General features: G+C 33.9%; 1 protein-coding gene across 1 annotated transcript in view; it reads right to left on the bottom strand.

The window, feature by feature from the left end:
• LOC149413553 (uncharacterized) overlaps positions 1–15819 on the bottom strand; it is a 270073-nt gene that overhangs the window by 18962 nt on the left and 235292 nt on the right. The window contains exon 4 of the mRNA XM_089644423.1: positions 2879–3017. Coding sequence (XP_089500549.1) covers positions 2879–3017 — 139 coding nt within the window. The remainder of the gene's footprint in view (positions 1–2878; positions 3018–15819) is intronic.

Below are 15819 nucleotides of genomic sequence, written 5' to 3'. Positions count from 1 at the left end.
CCAGCTCATCTCGCACATTTCGCTTGTCGCGCTCCGCTGAACGCGCCGCATCTTAACCCTTTCACACCCGAATTATTGTTTCCACATATATAAAATATGTAATGCTTGATAATACCTAAGAAAATTATTTGAAAATTTTGATATTTAATTTTTTTTTTTGAAATTATTCCATGTGAATTTGGATTAACATTGGATGTCAGAGAATATTTTTTAAATAGTAAGGTAAAATAAACATAGCACAAAAGTGATACAAATAACTGTTTCATGTCAAAAATTCACATTTACAATGTAATGATAATCTCTAAAGTAAAAACATTTAATATTTTAACTAAAATTCACTCAGAAATAATCTAGGATAATAGATCTTTAAAAATTCGCCATACTGGTCGAAAACATGTCCGTCCCTACCAGTGTTAATTTGAACGAACATTGAAATTCACTTACAATATTCTGGCAAATGACTGTGAAAAGTGAATTGAACTGATGTTATTATCATAGAACACATTCTAATGCGTTAAAATATTTGTAATTCGAGTAGAAAATATTGATATCTCACCTTAAATTAAGTAATTATTAAGACACTCACCTTAAATTAAGTAAGTATTAAGACAGCAGAAATTCAATGAAACTCACAATCAGTAGATGTCAAAATATGAATTGTTGTTGTGGCGGGAATAAGGATTTCAACCGAGCGGAAATGGACGCCACAGAAAAGATTACAAGCTATAAGAAAACAAAAACATGGCTTTTCTAAATCGCTACCGTTATGGTAAAAAAAAATCACAAAGTTCATGTTAATTTGAATTAACACTGGGGCTGAAAGGGTTAATGCAGTAATCGGTCCCTGCCACCAAATTGATCGAATGAATTGTTCGCCAATCACTGCCATTGTTTAAAAAATATTATTTTATTAAGTCGTCGATTCTGAAATTGATAAATTGTTACAGAATAGAAAATTCATTGAAATTAATAAATTGTTACAGAATGGAAAATTCATTGAAATTGCTTCGAAGTATTTTTGATGCCTTAATTTATTAAATACTGTGAGCAGAACAAAACATCTTGGCCTTTGAAAAAAAGTTTAGAAACGTTGGCTAAAGAAGGAGTTAGCGAAACACGGCATAACACCCCAAAAACAAATAACAAAAATACTTTTAGCCGTGAAAATCTTAAATCATATGACACACATTGTTTTAACCGCCCTTCGGGAGTATATTTATAAAATAACCAAGTGTTAACTAACCAACTAACCATCATGCTGTTTCCACCGCCAAACAACTCGATCTTGTCACACACTCCTTGCCTCATTCACATTCATACATCATCTCATACATTTTTCCGACTTTATGTCCGGGTTAAATCTTCCCTACGTAAAAAACTAAAGCCTTCCACACATGTAGAATCACCTCCCGAAGTTAGTGTACTTTACTCCACTAACTTTATTCGCTCTACATACAAAACCATCCAAGCGTCCTTTTCTTAATCTTACTAATTACGCTTACTAGCATTGCATTCTTCGTGGATCTCCATATTTCCCACACGAAATATGGAGACCATATATGAACATATTCTCATTTCTCATTTGGGATCTCATTTCTTTACCAAGTAATAACTAGGTACTACTTCGTTTTGACAACCAAACATTCCCACTTCTACTCATACTTTTTTGTGTTAATTTATTGTTTTTTATGGCGTAAAAGGGATCATATGAAACAGGTCGTCAGCTACCAATATAATAACGCATCGTCTATAATATTATTCTTCAGCCATCTGTGGTTTGTAGATGCTTTCGTTTCCGTAGATTAAATGCACGTGAAAGTTTTCAACCGTTCATTGTACCAAACTGTTTTGCGGTGGTTTTCATATTAATGTGATTATTATTTGTTCCTGAACTTTTTGTACCGTGATTGCACAGAGAGCAATGGCATTACTACCAGTGCAGTTAGCAGCATTATTCATATTTTTGTCACGGTAACATTCACGCTGGATTCGGAATAGAAACATTCCTTGTAATTGCTTTAGCGTATTTTGTGACAAGACCCGAATATTTCATCCACATAAGTTACGCCACTTGGGGACGCTATAGTATCACCGGCTTCAGACCCGGGCGAAGTGATCGAATCGACAGTACCCGCTCTATGATCTATAATGGAAAAATTCCATAGAGAAGAGAATTCAAGTACCCGCCATACACAAGACCCGAGTACCTGCCACCCGACATTTTATCGGGTACTTTCGTTTGGAGTAGGTGTGTTGTAAGTAAATTAAAGCCTATTTTAGATTTCCGGTATCTACCATATTTGTCTATCGCGAGAACGAGATTCGAGATGCCCGATCAATAAAATGCATACATATATATAGTCGCTAGATACACAATAATAATAATTGCATCATTATTTGTATAGCGCCGTTTTCGTGAGAAAATCACCTCAAGGGCGCTTAACAACTTAATTCATACATTTAACTATATTCCCTATCACCTATAACTTCCATTTATTGCTATTGGCTTATAACTAGTGACTTAAAACTGTACATATTTTTATGACCGAGTGGGTATTTACACAATACTGCCATAACAATACCCATCACGGGACACAGATGCTGACGATCGAAACTTTTTTGAAAAAGTAAGCAGATCTCTCATAGGTTGTTCGTGAGCGGGTTAAAATGATCTGATAGTTTACGATCGACCCAGGACTACTTCGAACAGATGACCAGTTTCGATTTTTCTGTTTTATTCTCGTAAAAGGATAGACAAACATTCCCATACTTGTACTAGGTTCAATGGTGGTGGGCAAAGCTATCAGAGGGATTTAACACACGACGACGTCTGGAAATTTATTCACTGGTCAATGAAAAGTAGGGACGGGGTACTCACCGCTGGTGTCGAGGGTGGACTGGGTCAGGTCGCCCCTGGAAGACCTGCTTTCGTCCTCAGGGTCCGAGCTGCCGGCGCTGAGCAGGGAACCCTCGCTACAGGAACTCTGCTCTGCCCGACCACTGGCGCTGCTTCCTCTCTGCAAGGACAAAAACAAACATCATTAGCTATTAATATTAAGTGTCAGCTACACTACTCGCTTCGACGCTTCGACGAAGTCCTCGACGAAGTTAGCTGAAGTTCGAAGTGCGTGCCCACACACTCGTGCAACTTCGCGAGTAACTCAGTCCAACTCAGTCTCTCGGACTCGAGTCCTTTGACTCGGGCGCATTTACCGACAACAATCGGAAGTCGGGCGAAGCGAAGCGAAGTTGCCCGAAGCGAAGTGAAGTTCGTGCCCACACTATCGTATTCGGTCAACTTCGCGAGTAGTGTAGCTGGGCTTTGTGTTTCCCGACCACACACCATTGCCTTGTGACAGAACTACGTTCGAGATTACCACTTTATATGGAAACCCTTCAGATGATATCCATGTTTTCAGTTCAAGATACTTTAAAAGTAGTAAAACCATCCGTTGTAAAAATAGCCCAAGAGTTCCGACTAAATGAACCTACGATTGAAAAACTGGTGTCTCAATGGAGAAACATAGTTCACATTAAATAGGAATCCTTGACTTCCACTGTAGAGTTTTGGAATGAAGTCATGCAATATAAAGATGCAGCTAATAATAACCCCTTCGGTGATTTATGTCAGTTTGCAATGTCTATTTTAACATTGCCGCAATCAAATGCGGACATTGAACGTGTATTTAGCCAAATGAGTCTGGTCAAAACAAAACTCCGAAATCGTTTGGCGATGAGAACCCTGAATGCCATTTTGTACGTGAGATTTGGCCTAAAGAGAGCAGGAAAGTGCTGTTATTCTTACACTGTTCCTGACGAAGTACCACGCTGCATTGGGACCAAAGAAAGTTACGACTCCGTCTCTCAGCCTTCCACATCAGCTGCTGTTAATGAAGAAGAAGAAGATGAAGATGAAGATATTTTATTTCTAAGTTAAATTTATGTTAGCTTTTTTTGGCATTTTTTAAAGTAATTTAGCATTTTTTTGGCATATTTTTCCCATCATTCTAGCATATTTTGAAGTAGTTGAGTTGGCAACACTGCAAGCTACTATCCTATAATGATATAATAATAAGAATTTATTCCAGAATGTATGCAGGGGTAGGGCAATGCAATACAATCCATATTTTGAAATAATATATAATAACAGAACTTGAGAAAATGAACGTTGAAATTTGATGAGTTGTTCAAATTCTCCGAAACAACCCGTCCTTAAAATTGTAAATCTGAAAAGTACCCAAGACTTATTGACATATATTAAAGTAATAATTCGAACTTAAGGCGATGCACTACGTCGTGTAATATTTTAAATCGAGCCGCTATCAATAACAGCCCTTACGTAGATAGCAATAAGGTTTAAATTCCCGCTTAACACCACCTGCCTGTTTTGATTTATGTAAGAAAAAAACATGGCCCAAAAGTGCCTTTTATTTTATTTGGTGGATGTTCAGGCATAAATAATTTTTTTTTTCCGATCATTTTGTAAATAACTTCATTTGCCACATTATACAATAAAATCATAACCGAAAACGGGTTCGTAATTAGGAGATTTTGAACTTTAAAGCAGTTTTCATAGGCCTTATACATTATTTTTTTCTGCGCTTATAAAAACACTTATCTAAAAAATACTCGATTATTTCAAAGGCCAAGATGTATTCTACTCGCAGTATTTAATTAAAGCATTTGAAACATTTTTAGGCGACCAAATTTTTAAACCAAAAACACATGATTTCGCATTACTACGTAGTGCATCGCCTTAACATAGCATATATAAGGCAGCCCTAACATAGCACATATTATATATAATATTATGTATTTGTTATTTAATATTATTTATGGTTACAGAACTCAATATCTAAACAATAATGCATGATATTCACGACAAGTGCCGTGTTTTGGTATCGTTAAATGACTTTATGCAATAAATGGCAACATTCAGGGGAAAACACCGCTGAAATATTAGCCAATTTCACACGATAAATGATGAAAAGACACAAAAAAATTACCAACAAACAACAAACCTTTCTCCTCGTAGGTACTGGCGGGGCCATCGTTTTTGCACCTAATTCCTCCGTATAGTTTTGAACACACAACATTTTTAACATCACTTTAACAGTATTTTATTCAACTATCATAATAACTTCTCACAATTCAAATTTATAAGTGTCTTTTATCTGTGGAAAAATAAAAAATAATTTGTAAAATTAGTATTCTTTCTCTGGTGTCTTCTCTTATCGGAGTTTGGCTATCATCAGGTATAAAGTCAACGCTGCTACTTTAAGATTCTAACGTCATTTCCATCACGAGCTGTGGAGCTTTGAAATATACATTTAACTGTCTGAAATATCCATGTTCAAAGTTCAATAAGAATTTTTAAAAAAACCGTGCGAAAACGGACTGTAAATGCAAATTATGAAGTTCCCAGCGTAACGGTGAGTTAACTACGAAATACGTTATCAATTTTATCAAATTCTTATCGTTTCTTTATTTAAGTTTCTAGGAAATTTACCGGAATCTAAATTCTCCATCAACGATAAGAAAATAATATATTTATTAACAATGATAGCTAGCGGTTGCATTTTAATATGTACCTACTAGGAAAAAATATACCTGCTAAATAATATTACCTATATAATATAGATTAAAAAGAATCTTTATACAATTTATTAACTTTGCTACACTGATAACAAAATATTATATTGTAATGGTCTTAAATACTGGGCATTTCTTTGGCATTTAGTCTACTGGGAAAAGTACCGGGAAGGCCTAAATCTAATAGCTAGACTAATTGCAGAGTCAATTTAAATTTACAAGCACCCAATCAACATTCAGGAACGAATAGATAACAATGAACACTTCTTGGTACTCGGCTTTGGAGGGTATTTCCAAAAGTACCCCTATTAGCAACACACATTAAAGAGGATTAACGGTATCGTTGCCAAGCAAATTGACACACATTATTATTTAATAATCAGTTGCAATTTTACTAGGGAAACACGTAAAAACTTCGTAAAGAATAATTGTATTTAAATTAAACCCACGGGAGATTATAGTAATCGCCTATTCTCTTGGAAGAACTACACTTCACTTTCAAATAATACACTGTCGTCGAACAAAACAACAATACTAGTGAGCGCTCAGCGGTCGTCCCGAAACGCGTGCTGTTACCTTCGCTGTCAACGAGAGACTGATAGATTCGTACATAATAAATAAGTTAAATTAGCAAATAATGTATGCACACATTAGCAGTATTCCAAAATTAAATACACGTCATCACGGCGAAGCAGTGATGCCATATCCCAAAAAAACATGTTTTACCATATTTAAAGGAAAAAAAAAAATATATTTTTCGTAAATTTTTACTAAGAATTTAAAGAAGATAACAGTGGTACCTAAGTAAATTATCTAGTGCTTTAATAAAACCATTTTTTATAATTTACCTTTGAATAGTTGATTCTTTCCAGTTATCAATTTGGATTTGTGCATTTCAAATGAAATAATAATATTCAAATGTAAACAACTTTATAAAAATAAAGTTTTTTCAAAATCTTGGGACGACAACTACAATAATTTATTTTTGAACATTTTACAGTGGTGTAGGTAAATACTTAGATGATAATATATTTTCATTTTATTAATGTTTTCATATCATTTCCCCATCCGACCCATGCTAAACAATCGTAACTCACTCAGAAGTAGGTACAAATTTTTGGTGACCGTTAAAAAACCATATCTTGATCGACATGGTTTATTAAAAAAATCATGAATGTATAAATGTCCCGAAAAATCCCGCAAACATGGTAAAAATCATGCATCTGGCAACGCTGCAGCGAAGTGCCAACATACATATTCATTATTTTTTTTATTTCTTTACCCTGGATTATGGGAATATATCTGTGGTATTAGGGATGAAGTGCAAAAATAGTATTTTTTTGTGATAATTTTCCCAGAACCACCTGGTAAATATTCAGAGATACTGGACATTCTTAAGGCGAAGCTTAATGCTAAATCACTATTTTGATTAATCTTTATAACGAATTGGTGTAGGTACATTATGAATACCAAAAAATATGTCTTAGATAAATTGAAGGTTTTCCCTTGAGAAGAATACAAATAAAAAAATAAATTAGAAAAATAATAATAATATAAATAAATAATAAAAATATAGAATTGGTATACATTATGAATTCGAAAAAATATGCTTAGATTAATTGAAGGTTTTCGTATCGTTTAGCTTGAGTAAAATACAAATATAAAAATAATTTATCAATAAAAATATGAATGCACTTTTATAACTATAACTACCAAAAAATACATTTTTCCAATAGAAATGTATGAACGCGTAGAGGAAACAACTTTAAAAAAATACAGTATTATAGCTAAGATTATCTGTGACATTTTCACTTGATTAACTTTTTGCTTTAATAAAAAATTATTTACAAAATAAATAAAAACCAGTTTTGTGCTTGAAATCGAACGTTTCTAGACTCCGTTTGTCAAGCGATTTTAATGCCCATTACCTACTATATAAGGTATACCAAGAATATACACATTTTTGGCTTGTAGCTTCCTCTTAAGCCCCCGCATACCCAAATTCTACCAATTTATAACAAGGTTCTTGTTAACTGTAAGTTTTAAGTTCCAAAAAAAAAAAAAAATTCTAGAAAATATCTATACATTTGTTATGCAGAAACTTTAATTATACGAAATTCCCTCGATAGAAAAAAATCGCAAAGTAAGCTCCGAAAATTATTAAAAACACGTTTTGTTCTGTTATTTAATATGTCATGGGCACGAAAAATTCACAGTGTATCTTTAAATGCAACTAAAGCATTTTTCGAGAGATTTTTGTTCTTTTACTAACGAGTCGTGTTTTATTAAATATTTTCGTTTTTTTAATATTGTCGCGCTCCCTCTAACATTCGTACTACATATCTCCATTTCAAACCCTCTTTGAACGCTTACTACAGGGCCTTAAGAGGCACAAAGCACTTCTTATCAGTTTAAGGCGATGCACTACGTACACGACGTATCGTGTAATATTTTGAATCGAGCCGCTATCAATAACACACCTTACATAGATGGCGATAAGGCTTAAATTCCCGCTTCACACCATCCACCTGTTTTGATTTATGCAAAAAAAAAACATGGCCAAAAAGTGCCTTTTATTTTATTTTGTGGATGTTCAGGCGCAAATATTTAAATGTTTTTCGATCATTTTATAAATAACTTAATTTGCCACATTATACAATAAAATTATAACCGAAAATGGGTTCGTAAGTAGGAGATTTTGAACTTTAAAGCAGTTTTCATAGGCCTATACATTATTTTTTTCTTAGCTTATAAAAAATGATGTATTCTACTCGCAGTATTTAATTAAAGCATCTGAAACATTTCTAGGCGACCAAATTTTCAAACCAAAAACACATGATTTTAAATAACTACGTAGTGCATCGCCTTAATGACAATATGAAGCGTATTTTTCAGTCTGGAGATTATTTCGTTAAAATAAGAAATGAATAATTTAACTATTGAGTATACGCCACGTTTTGATATAATGTAAGTAGGTTTTTTAGGCATTTTTTAATTTTTTAATTAGGTTCTAAGTTTGTGTTAAAAATTTAAACATAAAATTATGTTCATATTATGTCATTTCAAAAGTAGGTATTGGCCGCAAAGTGAACGCGACAATTTGTCAATTTTAATTTTATTAGCTTTAAAAACGCACTACGTCGCTTCTCCGAAAACTCAAATACATGATTCTCTTTATAATTCAACTGATACAATTAACATATAACGAGTTTTAAAATAATCTGTGCATATTAAGGATGTTTACCGTGATAATAAGTATGCAATTACGTTTTCTATTCTATCTCAGTCTTATACAGAAATTGTCTACCAAAATAACAAAATTTCATCAATTCACTAATACTGTGACCCCAGATATTTTTTTATATATTTATCTACACGAATTTCGATTTTATTTTCGTGAATAATATACGCAAATCTTGCAAGTGAAATTAACTCATTTCCCTACATCCGATCGAGCTGAAACTCGGCAGATAGACTCGTTGTCGATGACAATGCATTCTGTTAATTAAGTTGGTGGTTGGTAATACGCATTTTTTTTAAATCGGATGACAATGCAGCAACTGAGATACCCAATCGCGATTTGGCTCATTTGTTAGAGCGGTTGATTTCAGCTCCTGGGAATCTGATTCTTCCTCAATCCTTGTCAAACCAATAAAAATATCATTGAAGTGGAATATAATACTTGAAACAGAACAAGACACAGAAAAAATAAAAAGATAACTGGCTCAACTGGGAATCTAACCCAGGATCTGTGTCTTACCGGGACAGCGTCTTAAACCACTCGGTCATTGGAACCTAATTATTATACGTCATTTTGTTCATCTCATATTCCAAATTCAGAATTAACAATATCATCTTGCAACTATTTTTCGGAAGCTATAATTGATACCGTTATTTTATATTTTCTGTGTTTTGTTCTGTTTCTTGATTTGTTTAGATTTATTAGTATTTTCTTCTTCTTCAATGATATATTACATTGATGGGTATAACCAGGCATAACCTTAAAAAGGTGTCAAAAATAAATAAATTATATAAAATAGTAAAAATAGATGTATTTTAGTAAAAAAAAACACATTTTCGATCACATTTTTTGTATCAATTGGCAAATTTTCGACAATACTTTTTGTAATAATTGTCAAATTTTCAATGATATTTTATGTAATAATTTGCAAATTTTCGATCACACTATTTGTAATAAATAATTGGCAAATTGGCAAAATACTTTTTTGTGTAATAATTGGCAAATTGTCGATCACATTTTATGTAATAATTGGCAAATTGTCGATCACATTTTATATAATAATTGGCAAATTGTCGATCACATTTTGTGTAATAATTGACAAATTTTAATATTTGTGGCCTCATAAAAATGACTTCATAGGTGATACCGTACCTATATTTTGCAGTCGACATAATGACATTACGTTTGACAATCAATTTGTAGCTGAATCTACCTATTGCTGTACTGTATGAATGTGTTACACGGTGCCGTGAGTATCATTGCCACGCGGTGAAACAAAGAACGTTGTGTAACTAATTCACGCCACTCCAGTCAGTAGTCTGTGCACGACCGTTGTGCAACAGTAGCTCGAATGGTATTTTCATACAGAGAACGAATAATTTACAAAAATGTACTAAAACGACGGTCACATGACGTCAAGGTGATGAAACTGTCATTAAATAATGACAAAAATCCATTGACAACAATTCGATGACGACAATTTTCCTACTGAAATAATTTCAGTCGTTAACCCTAGATAACTAATCGCTCGTCGTGGCGACGACGCGCTACTCGGCGAAATTCGAAATCACCTACTTCCCCCCGCTCCCCGCTCCACGACCTGGACTCTTTCATTACCTTCCTAATTTGAGTAAACAGTGCAGCACGTGACGCGATTGTGGCCACACGCATACTAGGACGTGGCCTATGACCTTCTCGTCGTCCGCTGGACGAAACTTTAGTTATAACAACAATTTTTATTTTTAAGGTACGTACATTCATATATTCTTATATTTATTGTTAATGTTGGCGAATCTTCCACAATAGAAGTTCCGGTTCCATCGATTACGAAAAACTCTTGCGTAGAGCCTGGGCAATGCCGGGGACTTAACACGGAGAAAAATGATCCTGTTAAAAAAGTGACAATACATTCAGAATATATCGAGAACTCGTGTTCTTTTCCTAATACATATCACACATACATGAAGAAATGCGACAATATCAGTATTTATATGAACACTTGTTCCGCCTTTTAATTATAAAACATTCGCCTTTGACTGATACTTTGGTAGCAACTCTTTCAAGTCATTCGTTATAATAGGCCTGCAGTCCCATTTTTAACAGGTAAACGAATAATTTGACCAGATCTTCAATAAATTAACAATATTTCAATCACTAACTTTTCTCCGTGTAGCTAATGCATTATAACTCAATCATCTTTGTATTTGTCAGGATGATCTAACATCATAAAATTACGACAATTATTAAACTTAACAAAATATATTAATTCCCAGGTAACTTATTCTCTATTACAATTACAATTGTTTCATCATCGGAAACTCGTTGAACGGCGAAATTTGTGCAACCGAAACTTGCAATACCTAATTATTTGCAAGTGGATGCAGCAAGGTATTGTTTCCAAAACACGCAATGGAAGTAAATTGTGCCATCCGAACAGAGCATGTATTTTTCATAAATTAGTAATTACGATATGGTCAATGAATTTACATTGGCGATGAACATAAACGAGATATCCATTTAAAAATGTCTGATATTCATCTAGCTGAGGGAGTATGGCTACTACCCGTGGCTCTATCCTACTGACTTTCTCTTGGACATGCTCGGTATGAACCATAGATATATAACACCCATAGTAGACTAGATCGCCAATCACCCTACCTCCCGTATAGCAGCGCCCGTAGTGATTTGAAGAGCCGATCCGCCATCTTGTAAAGGTCAGCCGTGATATGCCTGCTTGGACATGCTCGGTATGAACCATAGATATATAACACCCATAGTAGACTAGATCGCCAATCACCCTACCTCCCGTATAGCAGCGCCCGTAGTGATTTGAAGAGCCGATCCGCCATCTTGTAAAGGTCAGCCGTGATATGCCTGCTTGGACATGCTCGGTATGAACCATAGATATATAACACCCATAGTAGACTAGATCGCCAATCACCCTACCTCCCGTATAGCAGCGCCCGTAGTGATTTGAAGAGCCGATCCGCCATCTTGTAAAGGTCAGCCGTGATATGCCTGCTTGGACATGCTCGGTATGAACCATAGATATATAACACCCATAGTAGACTAGATCGCCAATCACCCTACCTCCCGTATAGCAGCGCCCGTAGTGATTTGAAGAGCCGATCCGCCATCTTGTAAAGGTCAGCCGTGATTTGCCTGCTTGTGTACAATGGAGAATTGATTGCAAGTTTATGAAGTTTAATTAAATATTTTGGATTGTTTGAACCATGGCTGTGGCGTGTGCAGCATGGGGTTGCACCAACAGACGCGACAAGAAGAGAAAATTAGAATTTAATTAGAAATATAGTATACATTTCATAAAAAGATGTTTAAACAAATATTTATTCATTTATTTATATATATATATATATATATACGCCTAAAAAGGCTTTTACATAGAAGTGATACATGATGCAGTGTACATAAGAGAATATGTATTATACAGGAGATATTGACAGTAAATAGATATAATCCATATTAAAGAAGGTACAAAATACACACTTGTAAAATTGTGATTACAAGTATAATAAGAAAATATTAAAAAATATGAAGCAATATTAGTAAAACGTAAGAGTAACATAAAGTAAAAAAGAAATTACAACAACACTAAATATAAGACAAAACATTAAAACTAATTTACCAACGCTACTCTAATTTGTAGGATTCAACAAAGTGTTGGTGTAGATTATGCTTAATTCTATATATGGAGTCAATAAATAAATCAATAGCGCCCCCATACTTGTTGCCCAGATCATGCATCCTATTGGTCAGTGAGTGTGTCTGATAGTTGGTCGAGTATGTATTACAGAAAAATGTTATATTTTGTCTGGTATTCCTAGTCGGCACATGTAGTTTAATAGTGGCAAGGATGGCAGGACTATCAATTAAGTTGTTAATGACTCTGTGTAACACAACCAGGTCTGAAATAATTCTCCTGTCAGACAGTGTTATTAGATGCAATTGATTCATCAAACTGACATAATTAATGTAATCAATAGGAATTCCGAGCTTAAAATTTACGTACCTAAGAAATTTGTGCTGAACTCTTTCTATATTATTGAAGTGAACTTTATATAAAGGGGACCAAATAGGTGAATTATACTCCAATTGACTTCTGACTAATGAAATATAGAGGGTTCTCATACAATCTATGGACTTAAAATTAAGTTAATATCAGTTAAAGTTCTGCAAAGGAAGCCAAGCATCTTTAAAGCCTTATTAGATATATAGTTGATGTGTTCAATGAATGACAAGTTTTCATCGAATATTACACCCAAGTCACGAATATGTGATACTGGTATTAATTTAATATTATAACTGATAATATACTACATGAATATAATAATATAGTAATAATAATATAATGTAGTATATTATAACTGATAATATACTACATACAAATATGCTCTTAATGTACGATAGAATGCATGTATTTTGAATTCCCGCCGTAATCTGACTCTTTCAAGATGGCTTCAAATTCCTACGGCAATGGTCGCCAGGTTGGCGATCTAGTCCACTATGGGTGTTATATATCATTGGTATGAACCATCTACGGGTCAGAAGAGATGTGCATATTGTATCACACTTCTTCAAACTGATTCGTGGATGGTTTGAAAATCCGACTATCATGGAGAGTATTAGTCTCTATGTTCCTGATGGTTATCTACGTCACCGACAGCATAGACTGTGCCATCTCCCGGCCTGTAGGACTAATTTGCCAATGGTCATGCCGGTGGGGAGAGCAGTCTTGCTGTTGAACAGAATCAATTCGGATATCGACATATTTAGCTGAAGCTGCCTTTAAAAGGCAAGCTCTATTGATGCTGGTATAGATGATACACCGCTTACAAATTGAATTGAATTGAAAATACAAACGATTCAACTCGATTCGGATGCACCGGTATTTAAAAGAAGAAAAAAACATCGTAAATCCCCATAGCCCATATTTATAATGGGAGAATACCATCGATATATCAACTCTAGATATGGCGTGCCTTACAAATTCAGTCGAATAATTCGGCCAACCGGTGAGTAATTTCATAACAAAACTTCACATCTAATCCTTCGCCTCGCTTTGAAAGTATAAATTTGGTCCTTGCAACAAAGGGTAAAAAGCAATGCGTCTTGCGTTCTTTTGACTGCAATATAATGGACTTTCTTTTTGATAAATGTTTTCACAACTCAATTTTTGGAACCAATATTTCTGGCTTCGGTGTCATTTTAACACTTACACGCCCTGTCTAGACTTTTTTGGTCGATGGAGAATACGGAACAAGCAAAAAAATATTGGGCAATTAATTAAAAAATAAAACCTAATTCGTACGAAAATTACACAATATTTGTTATCATTTGATAAAGATCAATTCATCTTTCAATCCATTCGTTATAGGCTGGCAGTCCCATTTTTTAGAGGAAAACGAATAATTTGACCAGATTTTTAATAAATTAGCAGTATTTCATAAAGTGTATTTTGAAATACGAGAAAAAAATTATGTATAATAATTAGGTCCTAGTGGTCGAGTGGTCAAAGACGTTGTCCCGGTAAGACAGAGATCATGGGTTCGACTCTTTTTCATGTTTCATAGCGAATTTTTCATAACATTCATTCATGGCGAATGTAATAAACGAATATTAAATTTTAATTTTTTTGATGCGACACGAAATCGAGCCTCCGATCTCCAAATTTTAAAGTTAAATAGATTACTACGTTTCAAAGGTTACATTATTATCATTTGGGCGTTTAATAAATAAATAATTCACAAGATAATAAAACATCGACACGAATAAAGGTACGTTCAAAAGGGGATTATCGTGAAAGCTATCATCCTACGTGCAATCTTATCAATTTAAAAATTACAAAGAAGCGGAGATATCCCAGAGATAACGAGGATTATAAGCTTACACCTGTAACAATGAATATGTTTTGCCAAGGCATTAGGGCATAGGTATAGAAGACCACAGAAATAGACAAAGTGCTATAAAAATATGAAGTTAGAAGAAAACAACAAAGAATCAAAAACGGAAACGAATGAGGAAAACTAATTCAAATCTACGTATAGATTCGGTGATCTCTCACAAGGTCGAGAGTAACTAGCTACCTACCTAGTCTTTTCTTATACGATTTTATACTTGACCTTTAACCCTTTGAGCTACTTTGTTCGCTTTTGGGAACAACTCTTATGTTCTCATTATACAGAAATCATTGTATCTCTCTTACTGGCATGGTGAGAAATATGATCTAAACGGTGTTTGAAAGAAAAAACACCACACTATATTCAAATCACAGAAATACTATAAGAAATTAATCACAGAAGAATTTAAATGTGCATCTTTATGAAATCAAAGGTTCCGACCGCAAAATGAAAAAAAAACTGAATTTTTTATTCACTATTTTTATATGAAACAACAAAAAAGTAAGGTTACAATAACGTTTGTAAAACATTTGTCTTTTAAAATGCGTGTTTTTTTATATATTTTTTGTTATCAGTAATTTTAGTTACAAAAAAAATAGAATTTTTTTAGCATTAAAAAAAAAACAAATGTTTATTTCTAATAATAAAATTTGAAATCGTATTTCATCACCTTTCAAACACAGTTTTTAATTTTCGGATACGTTCAAAATATTCCATGTATTTGGATTTTATTGCAAAGCGGAAATACTCCGACCTTCTGACAGAATACACCTGAGACTTGCCGAGTTAACAATTGATTGAAAATTGAACAGATTGGACTGCCCTGACGCTAAAAATTTGCTGTCTTTAAATGTACATACGAAGCATACTAGATGGAATATATTAGTTCACAATAATAACGTTGTGTTCAATTCTGTTATGGAGAGAATTCATAGACTGGACAAAAAGTTAATAGATTTGACTGATATTTTCCATTTGAATTTTGACACCTTCAATTTTTTTTATTTATTTATTGGACAATTTGTATAGCGCCGCTTTTATGAGATATCACCTCAGGGGCACTTTACA

This window comes from Hesperophylax consimilis, chromosome 21 (assembly GCF_061612785.1).
Source record: "Hesperophylax consimilis isolate HC1 chromosome 21, BYU_Hcon_1.0, whole genome shotgun sequence".
Classification (NCBI taxonomy): Eukaryota; Metazoa; Arthropoda; class Insecta; order Trichoptera; family Limnephilidae; genus Hesperophylax; species Hesperophylax consimilis.
The sequence above is the reverse complement of the archived record's forward strand: the minus strand, read 5'-3'. Positions and strand labels throughout refer to the sequence as shown.